This window comes from Rattus rattus, chromosome 3 (assembly GCF_011064425.1).
Source record: "Rattus rattus isolate New Zealand chromosome 3, Rrattus_CSIRO_v1, whole genome shotgun sequence".
Classification (NCBI taxonomy): domain Eukaryota; kingdom Metazoa; phylum Chordata; class Mammalia; order Rodentia; family Muridae; genus Rattus; species Rattus rattus.
This window is the reverse complement of record NC_046156.1, coordinates 92,738,171-92,757,651: the sequence shown is the minus strand read 5'-3', so window position 1 is coordinate 92,757,651 and position 19,481 is coordinate 92,738,171. Positions and strand designations below refer to the sequence as shown.

Here is a 19,481-nt window from a genome sequence, read left to right as displayed (position 1 = left end):
ATAGGCAACTGTAAGTCACTATGCGGGTGCTAGGAACTGAACTTGAGTCCTCCACAATATCAAGAGCGTCTCTGCCATCTCAGCAGCCCCAGAGGGCTAGGTTTCTCACAGGCAGTAGGGAATAGACAAAGCCTGCAGGAAAGAAAGGGAAGCAGGAAGATTACAGAGGAAGAGCATGGGCTGGTGTGCCCTGTTGTAGGTCCTTACATGGGCTACTCTGTTCCGTATGGAGGAGGAGTACACGCCCGGAAGCGAAAATACATTGCAAGGTATTGGGAGAGTAAGGAGAATGTTCTTCAAGTATCTGGGGATAATGATGCCTGCCCAGAAGGTGTATTGCATAGTAAATTGGCTTAAATTGCTTACCTCCAAAATACTACTCATCCCACAGACGGCATTTTGGAAGATTTTTATAGAGAACTAAAATAGTATATCCGTGTAGTTTAATTTAATTAATTGCTTTCAAAAATACACAAGGATGATTATGTGGTAGAACAGTGCTGTGCCTACCCAGGACTTGTGGAAGTAACAGTTAAGTTTTTGTTTCACACAGTTGTAAGTTAGCATATTAAAATAATTTGGCTATCTTTTCTTGCTCATGAAAATATTTTAAAGCATTTGAAGATAGTCTAACTATGTCAGAATTTTTATTTGAATAAAGCCAACACGTAGAAAAGGGATTTCTTGCCTTCTTTACCAAAATGGTTGAGTATGTGGGAGGGAAAGGCTCCTGCTTCATGGGCTTGCCTTACAAGTGAAATCGGTCCTCTGAACTGTTAAACATCAGAGGAGTGTGCTAAGTATCTGATTCAGTTGCTACTCAGTTCTTCATTAAATGTCCAGCAGTGAAATGAGAAGTCCCCTCTACTCAATAACTAGCCACATTTATATGTTTGACAATGATGACTGCTTTTCCTTTATAAAAATCACTCCTGCCTGTTTCCAAGACCAGTCCCCTGCCCTTTAGTTTCCTTGTGTTAGGAATGGGTTTGCAGTGGCTGTCTAGAATAAACTACTTTCAGTGTCTAGGGGACTAACCTAATTTGCACCTGCTGTCTGTGTTTAGGAGTGAGCGAGCCCGCTGGATCACAGCCCTGGGACACAGCAGTGGGAAGCAGCCACCAGACAGAACCAGTAAGTTTCCTGGAACATGAGGGCGCTCTGCCCTCTGCTGGCCATCATGGCTCCTGACTGGTTACAGTATCTTCATCTCTCCCTACTTTCAAAGGTTCCTTCCAGGACAGCTGTTAGTCCTCCTGTGTTAGTTGCTAAACAAGAGAAATCACTGCTTAGCTTTTCGGGTTTGTTTCTCCATCTGTGAGTCAGAGGCACTGGGTCCACTGTAGGTTATCAGGAGGACTGTTAATTATGCAGGGTGAAAGTCCTGCTTGGACCATAAAGTGCTTATAGCTAGCGGTTACTAATGGGTTTGAATATAAACAGAAAAGTATCGGCATGTGCTTGATTTTTATTGCTTTGAGAAAAAGACTTTCTATGTAGCTGCTTGGCCTGAGTTTCACACTAGTCCAGACTGGCTTCGAACTCCGCTTCCCAAAGGGTGGGGTTACAGGATATAGGCCGCCATATCTGGTTACAAGTTTTTGGTCTAAAGAAAATTAATTTTTCATAATCCGTTTTGTGTAAGTGGTAATGTCAAGAAAATGTACTTTATTCTTCTGGTGTCGTACCATGCCCATTCTTTAACTGTCATGCTATATTTCTGGATGACTTGTTGGAGGACTGAAGGAAGAGGCTTGCAAAGGAGGTTTTCTGGAACTCCCTAATGATTACAGCCTTTAGAGTCAAAGCAAGTGGTTGTCTTGATATCAATTTTATATTAAAAACAAATACTGAAGCCATGTCACTCGGTTCTGTTGAGGTTGTATTATTGCAAATCAGCATTTGGGGCACTGATGGGTCTGGCCATTGTTTGGTTTGGGCCCTCACTTTCTCTAAGCTTTGCCACAGCCATTATGCAAGGTTGCTGATAGGATAGGGTCATTGTGGATTGAGCCCCAGCATTGCAGATGGAATGAGTTATACAATCTTCAACTCCATTTCCCCGTGTAATACAATGCGTGACTCCTGGTCAAGGCTATTGTTGAGCATCTCCATGCATTCTAAGAGTCCTCCCAAACCCAACACTTAAAACCATGAGGCTTCTCTAACTTGCCTTGGGAGTCCGACTCAGACCACCAGGGCCAACCCTGCAGTCAGAGCCCAGTGAGTGAATGCATACTGCTGCTTTGTACACGTTGTTTCTCAGCCCCTGGAAGCTCAGCATGTCTCTCTTCCTCCACAGCACTGACCCAGGTGGAAATCACTAGGTCTTTTACTGCCAAACAGCCAGATGAACTGTCCCTGCAGGTGGCAGATGTGGTCCTCATTTATCAGCGTGTTGGCGATGGTGAGTAGGAATGTCCTCATAGGTACTGGTGGACTAGTGCTTTCATTACAACACCTATATTCCATATCCTGACACTGATGCTTCAGCTCCTCCAGCCAGGTAGCCTCAACTTCCCCTCTCGTTTTTCACCTGGTTCCTGACAATTCATGTCCCAACTCAGAAGCTTCTCAGAGCCCTACTGATTGAGAGGTGATGCATTTGAAAACCCTTACCCTGCCCCCGCCCCTTTCCTGTTTACACACATGCAGTCACTATCATGGTTCCTTTCTTTCCCAGCCCTGCAGTCACCTAATTCTTTCCTCCAGAAGCTTTTGTGCCATGCCCCCTTTAAAAAAGGAAGATGTTCCTGCAGTGCCTGTCCAAAGGATTCCCACTCTGAGCTCAGCCAGCTGGCTTTCTTAGCCTCCTCCCTCAGAGCTTTGCTCATGTTCAGCTTCTGGTGCATCATCGCTCATTGCAACCTTGCCCGACTTCACTTTTGAGTAGTTTAACCTTAACAGGCATCTACTGCACTCAAGTCTCTTCTTGACTGTTCTCCACGCTATCCAACCTGCAGAAGAAAGCTCTTTTCAGAGTAAGCTGCCTCCAGGCATCCCGTCTAATGCATCCTGTTTTGCCTTGCAGGCTGGTATGAAGGGGAACGACTCCGAGATGGAGAGCGGGGCTGGTTTCCAATGGAATGTGCAAAGGAGATAACATGTCAAGCTACTATTGATAAGAATGTGGAAAGGATGGGACGCTTGCTAGGACTGGAAACCAACGTGTAACCTCTCAGACAGCCAATAGAACAGGGCTACTTTTATATTACAATCTGCTTAATTAAAAAGTGGAAACACTTGCCTATAAGCTTGCCAAGCCACCCTGCACTTTGGAAGAACAGCTCCCAGATGCAGTTAGCCCTCAAAGCTCAGCTTTTGCATAATGAAAATCCACTCAACAGGCTACTAAGTCAGCGATGACAAGTGTTGGTGTGTTTTCTAAGATGCTGTACCTTGGCCTTTCTGCCCCCACTTCACTCAGAAAGTTGTTCTTCCCCATGAGTTTCTCTTTGGTATGGTCCCACAGCATCAGCAAGTTTGTCTTTGAGTGTCCATTTTGTAAATAATTTGTGTCTTAGCCTAATGTTGTTAATTCCAAAAGGAACTAATAATAGGTAGGTGAGCTGTCATGTTTTGTAAACCTCTTTCTGCGAAAGGGAAATTGACACTTGAACTCTGCCACCATTTTCCTTATTAGAAGGAAGGTGAGGAGCCACCCAGTGAGGATTTTTAAATCCATCTCATTCAATGTTGGTCTTAGGTAACTATAGCATCGCAACCCTAAACTACTAAAGTGACATGGGATTTACAGCTCATGGATGTGAGAACATCCTGAAGACAGAATATTACGGGTCCACTGCTAAAGAGCTGACTACGATTGCTCTGCCTCCAGTGACACATGGTTCCTGACAGTTCTACTTGTTTTCAATTGAAAATGGCTGGAACATATATTAACAGTCTTCAGAAAGAGAAAATTAAGCCTAGGCAGTATCAAGATGCCAACAAGGTACTTGCTTGAAATACTTTGAAACTAGCAGAAATTCATTGCATTCAATACCTGGTAGATGGGTTTGGAGTTTGTTTTTCCACTAGGACAAAGAGAGAAAATGTGGTATAATGCAGTTTATTAAAAGGTAATGAAGGTTTTGAAGACATGGGAAATGTTTCCATTGGTAACTATAATCCCTCTATTCTGTTCACCAGGTAAAATCTATACGGACATTAGCAGGCTCAAATCTTTGTCCCATGTCCCTGCTCCTGTCTAAACAGCACCTACACTGTAAGTTTCCAAAAGCCCAGTGTCTAGGTGTGCGTGGCTCATATCCTGCAACCCATCCACCTCAGCAGTAAAGAGGAGTGGGGCTCCCAGGCACTTCTTACCTTTGGGTTGCCTTCCTTTTGCCTGTGTAAATATTCCTTGCAAAAGTCATTCCAGTCCTTGGAGGTAAGAGTTAAGTACATGAATGAAGCAACAGCAGTAGCCCACAGCACGAGATGTTCCAGGATAATAAAACGGGAAATCTTGTGTACTAACAAGTTGTAGTTTAATATGTTTTACTTGAGGATGGTATTGCTTGAAAGAGGAGTCATTTTGTATTATTTTTTGCTAATACCCATTTGGAGCTATAAAGTAATATTATGAATCCTGTGAATTAATTTATAAGTGTTAAACAGTGTGGAAATATATGCATCCTTTCAGTCAAGCAGCTGAACACTGTTATTAAGGTGTTCCTGTAGAGCAGGTATTTAACAGTCACAGCGTTTCATTTCAACTGTGATTGTTTTGAACATTTTAATGTCTTCTTTGAAATGTACAATGATTTCACTCCTGCAAAAACAGAAATGTTACTTTTGTTCCAATAAATTGAAACTGCTTGTATACTTTCAACAAAGCCTGTGAATTTATAAAGACTTTATATATACGTGTCTTTCTGTGCCGGTGTGGTTGATTTACTCGTGGTGTGAAGTTTATGGCCTGGGGATCTGTGGTTAAATAAAAGCAATACTGAAGTTACCTACAGCTAGCAGTGTACTCTCTAGCGGTGTAGCCTCTAGTGGTGTAGTCTCTAGCGGTGTAGCCTCTAGCGGTGTAGCCTCTAGCGGTGTACTCTCTAGCAGTGTAATCTCTTGGGCATGTGTTGGCATCAGCTACCCTGGGAAATGGATGCTTTTGGGAGTTGGGTCCTACTGTTTTTGTGCTTTTCTAGTAAATCATAGAAGAAAAAACCCAAACCCATCTATATCAGTTTCCCATTACTGTATATAAGGCTGCCACAAAATGAGTGACTTGAAGCAATACTCACTCCGTGTCTGTGTAGAATATCTTACATTTGAAAAGTCAGAAGTCCCAGGTACATGGCTGCAAGTGTTATATTATCCTTCAGTCATCAAGGCAGCAATAGAATGCTTATTACTGGTACTTAAAACTTAACTCCCTGTTTTCAATCCTTTAAAGGATTCATGATTAAATTAGGCTCATGGAATAATTACTTTGATGATTAACTTATTTTTTAAGTAGGCTAATGAATGTTTCAGAAATAAGTTTAGTTCTTGGTTAGATCTGTACATTTCCTTGGCTGTGCAACATAAAACAAAACAACAGGGAGGTAGAAGTTAGCAGAGCTGTCTTAGAACTCAGCTTCCATCAGCCACCACAGAACCTTAAGACGCTGGGTACTTCCAACTTTATTACAGCTGAAGAACACCATGTGACAGCAAGTGCCCCTCATACCCTCTGTACCATACATAACTCAGGAGTCTAACGCATCCTTGTTATATTTCTACTCAAGCTTGCCCGGGATCAAGAGCGATGGGTATACCACTTCTAGTAAGAAGCAGAATGCATCATCCTGTGCTCCCTTTGTCCAAAGCACTGGGAAGCCACAGAAAAGCTGAGCCCCTTTGATTTGCAATTTAAGAATGCAGGTCCGAGTATAGTATGTGCTATAGTGATCTGGGTCCCTCAGAACCTTACTCTGGAATGGGAATATAGGCCTGACAGACAAGCGTTTTGCTCAATGGACTCTCAATATTATCAAAGGGAAACCAAAACCTCACTGGTACAAGCAAAACATCCCCTGAACTCAGTTATTTCTATAAGCAAGTGGCCATAGGTCCAGCAAAGATTGATACAAATAACTAGCCAAGAGACACTGGATCCTAAAATAATCAGGAATATTTGCGAATGTTATTTATAGAGATCTGGTAAGTACAGAAATTTAAACAAATCTAAAACACCTAGAAATTACACAGTTAAATATGAGCTTAAACAGTTAAACAATATCCCAAGGGAATCGGAAGAAAGACTAGACGATACTTAAAAAAAAAAAAAAAAATCCCAGAGGAAGTAACTGGAGATTATAAGGATTTAAATGGAGTCCTAGAGGAGAGGCAGAGAGTATTACCAGAGGAGATGAACAAGGTGATCTAACCAGTCTAGAAGTAAGCTGTACTAGGAAGGGAGAGTGATCCTGGGCAAAGGGGTAACCTCCAACTGAGTCCACTTCCTGTAGACATAGAAAGGGATAAATGCACAGCATCTACATGTATATCAGCATTAGATAAACGACCCTTAAGATAAAAGGTCTGACTAAAGATAATAATACCTGAATGCTAATGGAGGTTAAATTCATGCTTATGAGTGGACATCTGCATTAACTTAGACCCAAATGTAAAATGCAAAGCTTTTTACTTCTTCAGAAATCAAAGAAACTTTAGGTGACCTTGGTTTTGGTGATAGAAGACAACGTCAAAGGTATATTCAACAGAAGAAACTTGGGAAACTTAGCTTCATCAGAATTTCCCTAAAAAGCCTCAGTGAGAAAGTTTTGCAAGTGTATCATCACTGATAAAGGAAAAAAAGCCTCCTTTATCAAGGCATTTATTCTACTATAGTCATGGATCAGTGCCTTGGCCATCCATCAGAGAGGCTTCCTCCTGTAGCACAGGGGAACGAGGAGAGCAACCCATAGCCAGACATTCTGCAAACTGAGAGACTTTGGAATGCTCACTCCTAAATGGGAAGTCTCCATTAAATCCTTCCCTTCAGAGCTAATCGAACCCCACGGAAAAGGCAGAAAGTGTGGGAGAACCACCAAGGAAGCCCAACCAACTCTTGTTTTGGAAGAAACCCCATTTTATGAGAGGCCAAGGGCTAAACTCCAATTCCAGGAAGATAATCACAAACTTCACCTGAGCAAACATCCTAAGGCACTCCCCCTTAGCACCAGCCAGTCAAGGCTACAACAGCAGGACCCAAGTACACAGAGATAAGCTAAGACATCCAGCAGAGAACAGGAAACCCGAACATCTGTTTGTCAGGTAGGTCTGCCCTCATGTTTGGTTTCTGCAGATTACACCAGAAACGGCAGTTTTTAAAATAGGAACTTACTAACCTGTATCAAAATTCTCCAAGTTCGTTGTAAGCACAAAAAGTTTGAACCCCTAGATTCGGGGTTCACTCTGACCCACTGCAACAGGGAGACCTTGCTCTAGAGCTTGTGAGCTCTGAGCCCTAGCTGGTGCTTTACACCGGAATTGGCTCCTTGGTGGTCAGGGTACCTGCAACTGAGGCATAACAGAAACAAGGCCCTCAGAATGAACATAAAGCTCACATAAACTGAAGCAAGACTGAAGCAAGTTCCAGGTCTTTACTAGGTAGGTCCTTTGCATCAAGTGTTCAGTGTTTTGATGGAATTCCTGAGAGTGTGAATGAGTGGGTCTCAGATTCTTACACTTTTTCTTCTGTTGGTTTGCTTGTCTAACCTCCATGTGATAGTTTTTATCTTTGTTATATTTTTTAAATGAATGAATGACTGAAAACCTAGTCACTAGGGTAAAGTTTTAAAACTGAACTGTCTCTTATACCTGCTGGGAAAGGGGAAAAATCAGTTTTCTTCAATGGAATGATACCAGATATATCAACCACTCCAGGACAGGTCTAATGTTCAGGAATACTTGACATAATATAACACACTCCACAGTTTGTATGTGTGTGTTTATTTAGTTATTTTGGTGGGTTTCTTAGGTTTGGGGATTCCTTGTTGTTGTACTGGGTTTTTGTTTCCTTTTTGGAGAAAGAATTTAAAGTTAGGTGGGTAGGAACGGGGAGAGGATCTGGAAGGTTTTGAGGGAGGGAAAGAATATGATCAAAGTATATTTAAAGTTTAAAAATTGTTCTACTAAATAAAATATAGTGAATTATTCACTCAAAATATACCAGGAACTCTTAAATTTTAACTCCAAGTGCAGGAATGCTTTCAATTTTAAACAAGAGCAAAGATCTGGATACCTCATTGGAGCACACATGTCTCTTAGATGTTGAGCTACAGACCAAATATCCTCGGGCAACTCAAACAGCTAAAAGGGGCCTGCATGGTTACATAGCTGTATAAATCTATAATCCCAATCTCAATACTGGAGGCAGGAGGCAGACCTCTGAGTCCCAAGCCAGCAGGTCTACATAGTGAGACCCCATTAACAAAAGAACTAAACAAAATACTGTAAGAGAAGACACTAATAACCCAAGACACTCATGAGGAAACTGAAACAGGAACTTTTACTGCTAGGTGAAATGCAATAAAGCCTTGGGAAGGCAGTCTGGCAGTTACTGCCACATAATCCCTACCACAATCACAGGCCTTGGGTTTATCCAAGTGAGTCAAAAACATGTCCATACACATAAAAATGTGCATAAATGTTTACAGCAGCTGTTTTCACAGTCATCTAAACTCGGATGCAACCAGGATGGCCTTCAGTAAATGAATGAATAAGCTATGTATGCATCCATCCATTTTTATCTTAAAATCCAAGGAAAACAGTTGGCTTCTGAAAATAAAACAAGAGAAAAGTGTATGCAAAGAGATTGGAAGCTATGGCAAAGAATAAACAAATATGGAAAATATAGTTGACCCTTTTAACACTACCGTGCTGTATAGTTTTATGTCAACTTGACACAAGTAAAGAGTTATCTGGAAGACGGAAACAAATTGAGAAAAATGCTTCCAGAAGATTCAGCTGTAAGGCATTTTAACTAGTGATTGATAGAGGAGAGTCTAGCTCATTCTGGGTGGCTGGGCTGTTGGTCCTGCTTTCTAGAAGGAAGCAGCACAAGCAAGCCATGATAGGCTAGCCAGCAAGCTCCATGGTCCCTGCATTAAAGCTCCTGCCTCCAGGTTCCTTCCTTGTTTGAGTTCCTGTCCTGAATTCCTTTAAAGGAGGACTACAACAGAAAGTCTAAGACAAAGAAACTCTTTCCTTCCCAACTTGCTTTTGTCAGTGTTTCATCACAGTTATAGAAACCCTCAGAAAACCACCACCATGCAACCTCTTCAGTTAAAGAAGAGTTCAAATGTCTTCAGTCCTTAACCGCTAATGGTCTAGGTGCTCTGGAAGCAAGCTCATCACAAGTGCAACCAGAAATGACTGCAAGATTACTACAGTATAGCTTACTATCCTAGCATGATCCTACTGGTTTTAGATTTAATGCTACAAATTTCTCTCTACTCTAGCATCTTAGCCTAAGTTTTCATAAATTTCAACTTTTATAATAGATTTGTATATATTTTGATAATTACGTAATCCATTTTATGCACTGACAGACCTTTTTATAAAATTTTCAATAGTTCTTATCATAAACAGTGCAATCTTTTTAAATTACTACAAATCTTCTGATGTCCCAGCTCCCCTAAAATACTGAGTTAGAAATTACAGGAAGAATGCTGGAAAAAGTCCCAGAGCTCTAGGACTCTCACCTACCCATGATGCCCATTTTCAGAAAGAAAGCCACTCATTCTGTCTTAAAGCTCTGACTTGAAAATTTCTGTCATGTGTCAAATTTAAGAACTAGAAGGAAGGGCTGGCTGGACCCTATCCACTATCTACTGGTTCTGTGTCGCTTCCAAAAGCAGTTGCTCTCAAGATATTCTCAACACCCAGATTTGTTCTCACACCTTATCCTTTACTTCATGGCTGGTGTCATTTTCCTCTGGCACTTGCTTTTCCGCACGAACCAGGCACTAACAGTATACCGGTCTAAAACGAGCAATCTCCCTAGACAGGAATAGTTTTCAACCCATCATTTGACATGAGGTAAAGAAAATACTCTAAGACAACTAAGCAAAGCAGCAACTAACCACCTGGAAAGGTACTCATTGCTGATCATAGAAGCAAAAGTTAAGACAAAAGTGAAATAGAACATTTAATTATATGTTAAAAATCAAACTAAAAACCAATAAAAATACCAAACACTGACTGATATAGTCACTTCAGGAAAGTTCCCTAGTTTCTAAGACATACTTTACCAGGAGACTGGAAAGATGACTTAGTTATCTGAGTAAGGATTAAAAGTCCTTACAGAAGACTTGAGTTCAGTTCCAGCATCTACATGGCAACTCACAACCACCTGGAATTTCAGCTCCAGAGGATCCAATGCTTTCTTTTGGTTTCCATGGATACCTGTATACATGTGATACATTAATTTACATAGGCATGTATACACATTAATTTACATTGCCTACAGTTACACACATGAATGTTGACCATCTGATGAAATTAACGTAATCCTGAATATTTACACAGAAAGTAAAAACATGACAACTATATACACATTTAGAGCAGCTTTATTCATTAACAGCAAAAATGCTGAAAATACATGAAATGTCCACCACGTGGTAAATGAATACAATAACATAACCATAAAAGAAAATACTAAACAATAAAATTACTAATATGTACAGTAAGCATGAGTTATCTCGATGCTTATATTAAGTGAAAGAGGCTGGACATATAGACTGTGTGAATCCATTACCAGAAAACCTAGAAAAGGCAAAACTACTGACGAACAACTGCTCCCTGGGCACCAGAGGGTAGAAGCAAGGAAGGGCATTTTACCTGTAAAAGCAACAGAGAAAATCTTAGGTTGATGGGAATGTTCTACATCGAGACTGTGGTGTTGTTAGCTACACGACTTCATACAGTAGACAAAATACATTGAAATTATACTCTTAAATACCTTAAAGCTTTAAAAAGGTATGGAAGAATATCAAAAAACTAACAATGATAACATGATTTACTTTCCTGGATACATTTTCAAATATTCTCCAGTGAAGATGTTTTTTAAAAAAATCAGAATAAAAATGCTGTTTAACATATAGGATTATTACAAATATCAATATAAAACATAATTACAGTTATCAAAGAATATAAGCTCAGTGTTGAGAATGGAAGAAATTATGCCATCATTTAATTGGTCTGGGTAGACAGATACTGAAATAATTTTAAAGTAGACTTTGTTTTACAAATGCAGCAAAATATACTTGGTAATTAATTGACTTAAAATTACTACAGCTTTTTTTTTTCCAGATCAATTAATGAGGAAGGTACCATATGCATGTACTTAATGCTCTTAAAACATTATGTAGCAGTATATTTCAGTTTTACTCATAAGTTTCTGTTACAGTGTTTTTTCTAGTTTGTTCTTTGTGCTGTGCAAAGTGATGTAAGACAGCTTTTTCTTCTTGACCTATTTTTTAAGAGCACTACAGGACAAGTCATGTTAGGGCTTGGCGTAAATTTTTGAGTTAGTAGTCCTAATCTGTGAAACAAGAAGCTGAACCTTCAGAGCACCCGTAATCCACCCTCTATCCTGCTTAGCTATGTCAGAGACAACAAAGAGCAGCAGCATGTGGAGACTAAATACTTGCTTGTAAACACACTTTGTGGGGCAAAACTGATATGCTATAACAACACCACTATGACTAAATCTGAGAGTTTAGGGAGAAACATAATTTTGGTGATACAATCCAAAAGAATAAACTAAGGACACAGTACATTCAAATCCCTGTATACAATGTCAGATGACATATACATGACATGGCAGCAGTACCTGAACCAGCACCGGCAGCAAATCCATGGCAGTATTATGCATATGTCCTGGTCATCTCACAACTTACTAGGGAAATAAGACCACAGTTGATTACCTCAGAACAACCAATGGGTCTTGGATAGGACAAAAGCAACATCTTTATGCTAGAGGTAGGGACTACAATTGGAAAACAAGGAAGGAGTCAAAAGTAGGAGAAAAACAATAACTCTAATAAGCCTGAAAACAGCCTTGTTTTGTCACAGGGGTGTAGCTCAGAAATACAGCACATATCTAGTACATGTGAGGCCCTTGGCTCAACCATCTCCAAGGTCCCTAGTACAAAAAACAAAAGGGTAAAATTGAATACTAAAGGTTAAAGACTATTTCATGGACAAATAGTAACAAGCACTGTGTGAGCACCATAAGCATCAGACGCTAGTCCGAGTCCTTTACACGTATTCCCATATTTAACCCTCACAGTCTTTACCTGTCTCTCAAATAGGAAAGGGGCTGAGCTGAGACAGGACCTCCAGCACCACATCCAGACGCGTGCTCAGTTGCTACATTATGCTACACAGAGCAGGAAGGTAGGTAATATAAGAACCTTTTAAAAAAATTAAAAAACAAGCAAACAAACAAATAAAACCAATCAAGGGAGCCAAGTGATAGGCAGAACTCTAGAAACCAAACCAAGAAGTTAGCTGAGACTTATACATTGTACATTTTATTAAATACTGGGCTTTATTACAACATATTTACTTATAATAGAAATTCATTTTTTAAAAATGGGGTTGTATTTAAATTCTTACTTCACATTGCTTTTTGGCCCAACTTTCTATTTTTACTGTCTAGACAGTCATTATGGACAGAAAATTAATTTTGCATAATGGCATAAAGGAATTTCTCAATGTTACAACTTTGGGAATTCTCCCAAAGTGTGGACATATCTACAACAGAGGATAAGTTCAGAAGCATACTGCTTGTTCCAATGTCTTTATAGTAGCTAGATGGCACTGTTTAGTCATGCACATTAACTCTTTACTACTCAATGAAAGGTTCTAACTTACACACAGAAGGGAGGCATGACCCAGGGCTTGGCATTTTGCCAAAAACTAAAAACAAAATAAAACCAAAAAAAAAGACCAGAAATTATGGACATCAGGATAGGTTTAGGCCACCCCAGAAAACTGTCAGCTGCAATATCCATCCTGTGATCGTGGTGGCAAGTTCCTTGGAATAGCCTTTTCTTGTGTTTTGATCAAGTCTAGAATAGCTGACAGTACTGCACAGTCTCTGGATTTGGTGTCGTTCCAATCTACAGGATGAGGGCATTCAATCTTCTCTTGTAGAAGGATATCCAATTCCTTTCTTAGTCCCTAAGGAAGGAAGCAGTCCTGCTCGTCAGGGAAGAAGGATTTTTAGATAACAACAAAGACAAATGTGACTTTAGTGGTGACAAGGATTTTCAGAAGCTATTACAAAGGAGGGTAAAGATTCAAACTCTAATCCTTACAGTCATCAGAAGAGTATTACTGCATCAAAAATAATTTGGAAAACTAAGATCGGTCAACACTATTGGCTCTCTTGCAATACAGCAAGAGGCAGTCTTTTTAAAAATCATTTGTCTTGGAGGCCATGATGTGCACCATGGACTTTGTGGAGGTCAGACAAACACATGATTTCACAAGTCAGTTATACACTTCCACCACGTATGCTCTAAGGCCAGTGCAAGGCCAGGCCTTCTGGCTCTGTAGCAAGCTGCTTTGCATGCTACTCCACCTTGTGGCCCACAAACTCTCTTAAATGCAATCTAATAGACAACCATTAACATCAGTACCTTAACAAGATGAGCAATTCTTTCTGGAGACTGAAACACAATCCATTCGTCTACAGCAATAATTTCCTGATCCTTATCTTTCTGGATGGAAATATCTCCTCCAAAGAACAAGAGGCAGTATGGTGAGACTTCTGTGCAGTCGTACAAGTATATCTGCAAGGAGCGTTAGTTCACGTGCATGATGAGTAGGAAAGCATTACTGTCACGTAACATCCCAGACATCGACCAGCTTCTTTCTAATAGGTATTAACTTGCGTGTGATTTTGAAAATTAATTTTGAAGAAAGAATCTATCCTAATTCCTAGAAATTTTATATTTCTGTTCTAAACTGAACATTTTCTGAATATCAAAACTAACCAATAAAGATAAAATGACTTTTTATTTATATATCCAAATAATAAAAAAGCTCACTCTTCTGACCACTACTTGACTTATATTGTCACGCCAACAAATCTTTCCACAGTGAAAATTCCTGTGGACTTTTGAAAGCAGCCTCACAGAGAAAACCATATAATGTACCAAATGATGTACAGTAGTACATCCTTATAGAAAAAAGCTGTAATTGATGTCAGAAGTATACTTTTTATGGTATAAAATTAGAAAGCTACGGGACGGACTTTCAGATATACAATTATGTGAAATGCTCACTTACACTGCTTGTTCTCATCTTCAGGTGATAGATAAGCCAGTTGTAGTGGAAGTCTGTCTGCTCCACATTGACAGACTTAGGATGAATAGAAACCAGACCATCAGACTTTGTGTGAACTTTCACCCTTTGAAAAAGTTACAATACAGTTCTTAAGTGTCTCAAGGGATTGATCCTCCATTACTTCAAAAACACTTACTCCTTAATGGTGTTAGTATACAGTACATAATAAAGAATAGAGCACATAAAAGGACTAAGGAGGAGCTTACACTGAACGACCACTACCCCTAATTTAGACAATAACTGAAATAATCAACTAAAAACTTCCATTGGTTAACTATGTTCCCAAAAGAACCCAAAATTAAAAATTAAAATTCTGTCGAAAAGACTTTTACTAAAACTGATTTTAAATTGTTTTTTAGATTTACTTTTGGTGTATTAATGTTTCTATCTGTGCAGCACATGTACTTACTGTCCACAGAAGCCAGAAGAGGCATTCTACCCCAAGACTGGATTACAGATGGTTGTGGTGGCCATGTAGGTATTGGGAGCAGAATGCAGGGCTATGAAAGAACAGCCAGTGCTCTTATCTGCTGAGCCGTCGCTTCAGTCCCTTTAAAAATTTTTTAAACGCCCACTCAAATAAATTTTCAATTTCAAAATACATATATATTCAGAATAAGTTTGTGGCAGTTTAATTCACTCTGACTTAGGGGCTTTCTTTTTCCTACAGTGTTTGTTTTGTGTGGGAAGGAGTGTGTAAAGGAGAGGGAGAATGAGGACCATTCTCCTCCATCAACCACAGAACTCAGGTCGTCAGAAGTGGCAACAAAAGCCTGCCTACCAAGCCATCTGACAAGACCCAGGGAACTTTTTTGTTGGCAATCATTTTGTAAGTCAATTTGTTCATCAGTATCATTCAGATAGACATTGCACAGTTTGTTTTTAAACAATGGTAATGGTAATATATTGGATTTGCTACTTCATAAACCCTTCTTCTGAGTTTTTAAGATTCTACGGGTTCATAGTATATCAAGTCCTATCATAGTTATGGTTTATTATTCAGAATAAAAACATAAATTACTTTTTCCTCAGTCAATCTATCATTCTGGAAACTAGGAGTTAGGAGATTTCTATATACAGCCTTACAATCTGTCTCAACCCCCCAACTCTGTTAATCAAGCAGGAAAGCAGACAACATACAAATAAATGGGCACAACTGTGTTCCAGTAAAAAAGTATTAAAAAACTTTTGGCTTATAAAATTTGTGCTCCTAGCACCAACCGTTGAACAAGTACAACAATCCAAAGAGAACTCTTCTCCACGAAGCTCTCCCATGATGACAGGAGATGATAAAATGTCTGTATTTTAATATTAGTCTATTAGAGTATTAGCAAACTGCTGGCATAGAAAGACGTGGAGGCAGGGGTGGTCGCTCACATGCATAACCATCCCGTGTGAGGAGGAGCAGGGGTTTGAGGCAAGCAGAGGCTATGACGTAAAATCGTGTTTCAAAATGAACAACAAAACCCCCCAAAACCCAAACCAAGTTAGACTGTTTACAACGTAAATAATTCAGTCACATTAAAATTCATCCTTTTACCCAGAACCCTGTAATTTGACCTATCCCTAAGTCTTGGGAGCTATGTATACAATGGAGAATGCTTAATAGTATTCCTGGACAAAGAAACATAAAAGATCTCATCTAACTATGATAACAATAAATACATCCAGCTACTAGTTAAATGTTTCCTGGGGGGAAATCACCCGTTTGAGAAACGCAGCCCCAAAACATTATCTTAATGTTGGTCATTCTGGGCAGACTATATCTTTTAATTGTGTATAATCACAAGATGCCCAGCATTTTCATTTATATTAACCCTAATATTTTACATTTTACCACACAGTTTTAAACCATAATTTCCCATTGCCAGTAAATACCTATGGTGTTTTGCTACATAACCATTAAAAAGCATTTGGAATCAATCCTTAGGATAAACTCAAATTAAAATATAAAATTATCAATAAAATGAACTGAGCCAATGACGACTGAACACCTTCCAGAGGGTTCAATACCCTTGGCCTTCCTGACTGTCAGTGCCCACACTAGACTAAACTGTGAGGCAGAAATATTCTTCAATGCTATCGCCAACTGCTGCTAAGGCTATGGGGACATACTCCACTTCTCCAAAGAATGGAATTACAATTTTATTCCAATAGCTATCCAACATGCACACATATAATTATCTTGTTAACCTGTTTTGTAAATGGGTGATCATGTAAGTGACTAAATCTGTGTTGTGAGGAACAGATCCCGATGTTCACCAATTCCTATGCATCTAAATTACCAAACTTGCAAAGAATCCATTTCTACTAGAGGGTTCCAACGGTGCAGAAAGAGCTGTGAGTAGTTCGTAACAATCTTCAATGCTTACATTTTCCTTTTTTTACCCAAATTTAGTCGGATTTTAGCAACTTTGGGATATAAACCAGCACAGATGACAGCTTTAATGATCTTCTCATTATCTATAGGGAAAGGAAAGTAGAATGGGGAAAATGAAATACTGAAGCGTGGACCATTAACGGGAAGTGAGTTACTGTTCTTTGTTGTGTTTTGTTTTGTTTTGTTTTTCTTTACCTGAATTTATATTAGCTTTTGGATCTTTGGGACTTCTACTGCTTACAAATCCAGCTCCAAGAAGATGCTCAGCAAACTGTCCCTTCATGTTATGCAGCATCTAGAGAGCAATGGTAACAGCTAGAAACCTTCCATGTACAGGGCCTATAAATCACACTCACCTCAATTTAGTTTTTAGTTTCCCCTGCTTTACAAAAACACTAGTTCCATGATGTAATACATTATAACTAGGTTTATTTTACTTATACGTGTGTATATATTTTCTGTGAGTTGTGGTACCTGTGGAAGCCGGAAGGCTTCAAAACACCTAAAATATAACTGAACTTACAGCCAGTAAAGAGCTACAAGACTCATGTGCTGGGAACCAACTTGGATCCTTGCAGCAAGAACTTTTAAGTGCTGAGCTCCCTCTCCAGCTCAGCAATTAAATGTGATCATTTATGGAGGGAATTGGTAAATCACAAAAACAAATTTCTGCAAATAAATTTTACTGGAACACAACTATTTCTACTTTCTATATCCTTTGTGGTTGTTTCTGCAATCTAATAACAAGTGAATATTTTTAAGACACAATAGCCTACAAGCCTAAATTATTATTTGGTGGGGAAAAAAACTGCATGATATAAGGAACAAAAAAAATCCAGTAATGTTTAAAGAATTGCTCCATTTTGTAAGATACATTAGAATTTTCTTTTACTCTTTTAAAACCAAGTAGAACAACCCCCCCCCCAAAAAAAAACAAAAACACCAATGACCAAGCTTCAATACTGTTAATCTACTAGCACAAGAGCATTTTCCTTAAGAGAAAGCCTCAAGCAGAAATGATGGTTGGCTCAGTATAGTGGAAAACAGTTGTCCCCTTGACTCGGCAATCTTCCAAGTCATAATACTGTAGACACTCTGCACAGACACCAACAGAAGGACTAGAAAGAAGCAGAGCTTAAGAATGAGATCTTATTTAGTTATTGGATTTTTGAAGCAGGATCTCATATGGCCCAGGCTGGCCTCACACTACGTAGCTGAGGTTGGCCTTGAATTCCTGATACTCTTCCTGTCTTTACCTCCTGCGTGGCAGGATGACAGGCATATTACTACTCCAGCCTTGAAGTCAGCTATTAAAATTATAAAAGCTCTTTTTAGCTAGGCATCGCAGTACAAGTCTGTATTTCAAGCAACTTGAGGCTCAGAAAGAAGAACTGAGGGCTCCAGACCAGCCTAAGTTGGAAGCAAGACTGAACCAAAAGTTTTTATAAAGCATAATTAACTTTTATAGTTAAAATTAGTTTTACAGAAATGAAAACAGTACAGATTAATCTGTTTTCACAACTACAAAAACATTTTCTAGAGAATATCTTCAAATTCAACAAAGAGATTATAATAAGTAATCTCCTGGTCATTATAATTTTAGGGCAACCATCTCTACATGCAGTCCCCACTGCACAGTTCCCATCAGTACTCTGTGTTCCTTCTGCATTCTAAACAATTCCAGTGCGTACTGTCAATCATGCACCATGCAAGCTCCACTGTTGAAATAGTCATTGACTCCCTGTCAGTGGCTGTTTTCAGAACCCAGAGGACAGCACTTCTCTAGTGCTTTCCTGAATGTTCCTTCTTTCTCTTTACAACTGACTTACACCTCAACTGGATGATGCTATTCACATAGACAACCTGGATTTAGACATCTTTCCATAAATTTTAGGCATAATTTACATTTTACATTTCAGGGAATGGTTTTTGATATGTGTCTGGTTAAGTTTCCACTACATGTGACACACTGATAGAGATTAGTCTTGCCCTTCGACTTTTCATTTATCATATTAAAATTATGTTTTCAGCTGCATCCTAACTACATACAAAGCTTTTTTTGTCAAGAATCTGCTTTCCAGGAGGCTATTTTGTTGTGCTCTTTGGCCTTCAACTTGATTTCTTAGTTTAGCTGCTCAATTGTCAGTCTCTTTTAAAAATTCACTCTTATTAGCTTATTTTCCTCCTTGTGTTACTGAATGGGTATGTGAAATAGGCTATGCCCACTGTAGTTTTGGGCTACAGTATCTATCTGAGTTGTCACATCACTTTCACTCTGTGATAATCTGGCATTTTTTATTAAAATAGTTAATTTCTTGACACACACACACATCCTTTGAATGTAGTTAGCATTTCCTACAGATGTGTATATGCTAATCTAGTCTATGGGACGAGTATATCTTTCAGTAGTACCTGTAGTGTGTTTGAAGAGAGAAAATATTCCCAGCAGTAGTCTTTTTCATATCTGAAACCACGCCGTTTAGCTTCTTCCCAGCCCTATTGGACAAAAGAAATGAAGAAACTCACATGGTTGGCCACACCAAAAACTACTGAGCAGTGTCCATCTTATTCTACTAACAGTTTATTTCTTTGCAGGTGACATCTCTGTAAAAATGTCAAAGAACTTTGAAACTCATGAAGCTCCTTATGATCTTAGCACCACTGACATACTGTATATTTTACATAAAATCTTCAATATCAAGTATTCATTAAAAACCAATATTAGTAAATAAATTTCAATGCATTA

The 19,481-nt window shown here is 39.1% G+C and overlaps 2 protein-coding genes across 2 annotated transcripts in view; one reads left to right on the top strand and one right to left on the bottom strand.

Moving 5' to 3' along the window:
- The window catches only part of Arhgef26 (Rho guanine nucleotide exchange factor 26), a 109,432-nt gene extending 104,466 nt beyond the window's left edge, over positions 1-4,966 (top strand). Inside the window, exons 12-14 of the mRNA XM_032898313.1 lie at positions 1,067-1,134; positions 2,303-2,407; positions 3,032-4,966. Of these exons, the coding sequence (XP_032754204.1) occupies positions 1,067-1,134; positions 2,303-2,407; positions 3,032-3,174 (316 nt within the window). The 3' untranslated portion in view covers positions 3,175-4,966. The remainder of the gene's footprint in view (positions 1-1,066; positions 1,135-2,302; positions 2,408-3,031) is intronic.
- Positions 4,967-10,547: 5,581 nt separating this feature from the next.
- The window catches only part of Dhx36 (DEAH-box helicase 36), a 38,765-nt gene continuing 29,831 nt past the window's right edge, over positions 10,548-19,481 (bottom strand). Inside the window, exons 20-25 of the mRNA XM_032898312.1 lie at positions 19,148-19,231; positions 16,931-17,030; positions 16,728-16,818; positions 14,299-14,419; positions 13,647-13,799; positions 10,548-13,185 (exon numbers count right to left, since the gene is read on the bottom strand). Of these exons, the coding sequence (XP_032754203.1) occupies positions 13,000-13,185; positions 13,647-13,799; positions 14,299-14,419; positions 16,728-16,818; positions 16,931-17,030; positions 19,148-19,231 (735 nt within the window). The 3' untranslated portion in view covers positions 10,548-12,999. The remainder of the gene's footprint in view (positions 13,186-13,646; positions 13,800-14,298; positions 14,420-16,727; positions 16,819-16,930; positions 17,031-19,147; positions 19,232-19,481) is intronic.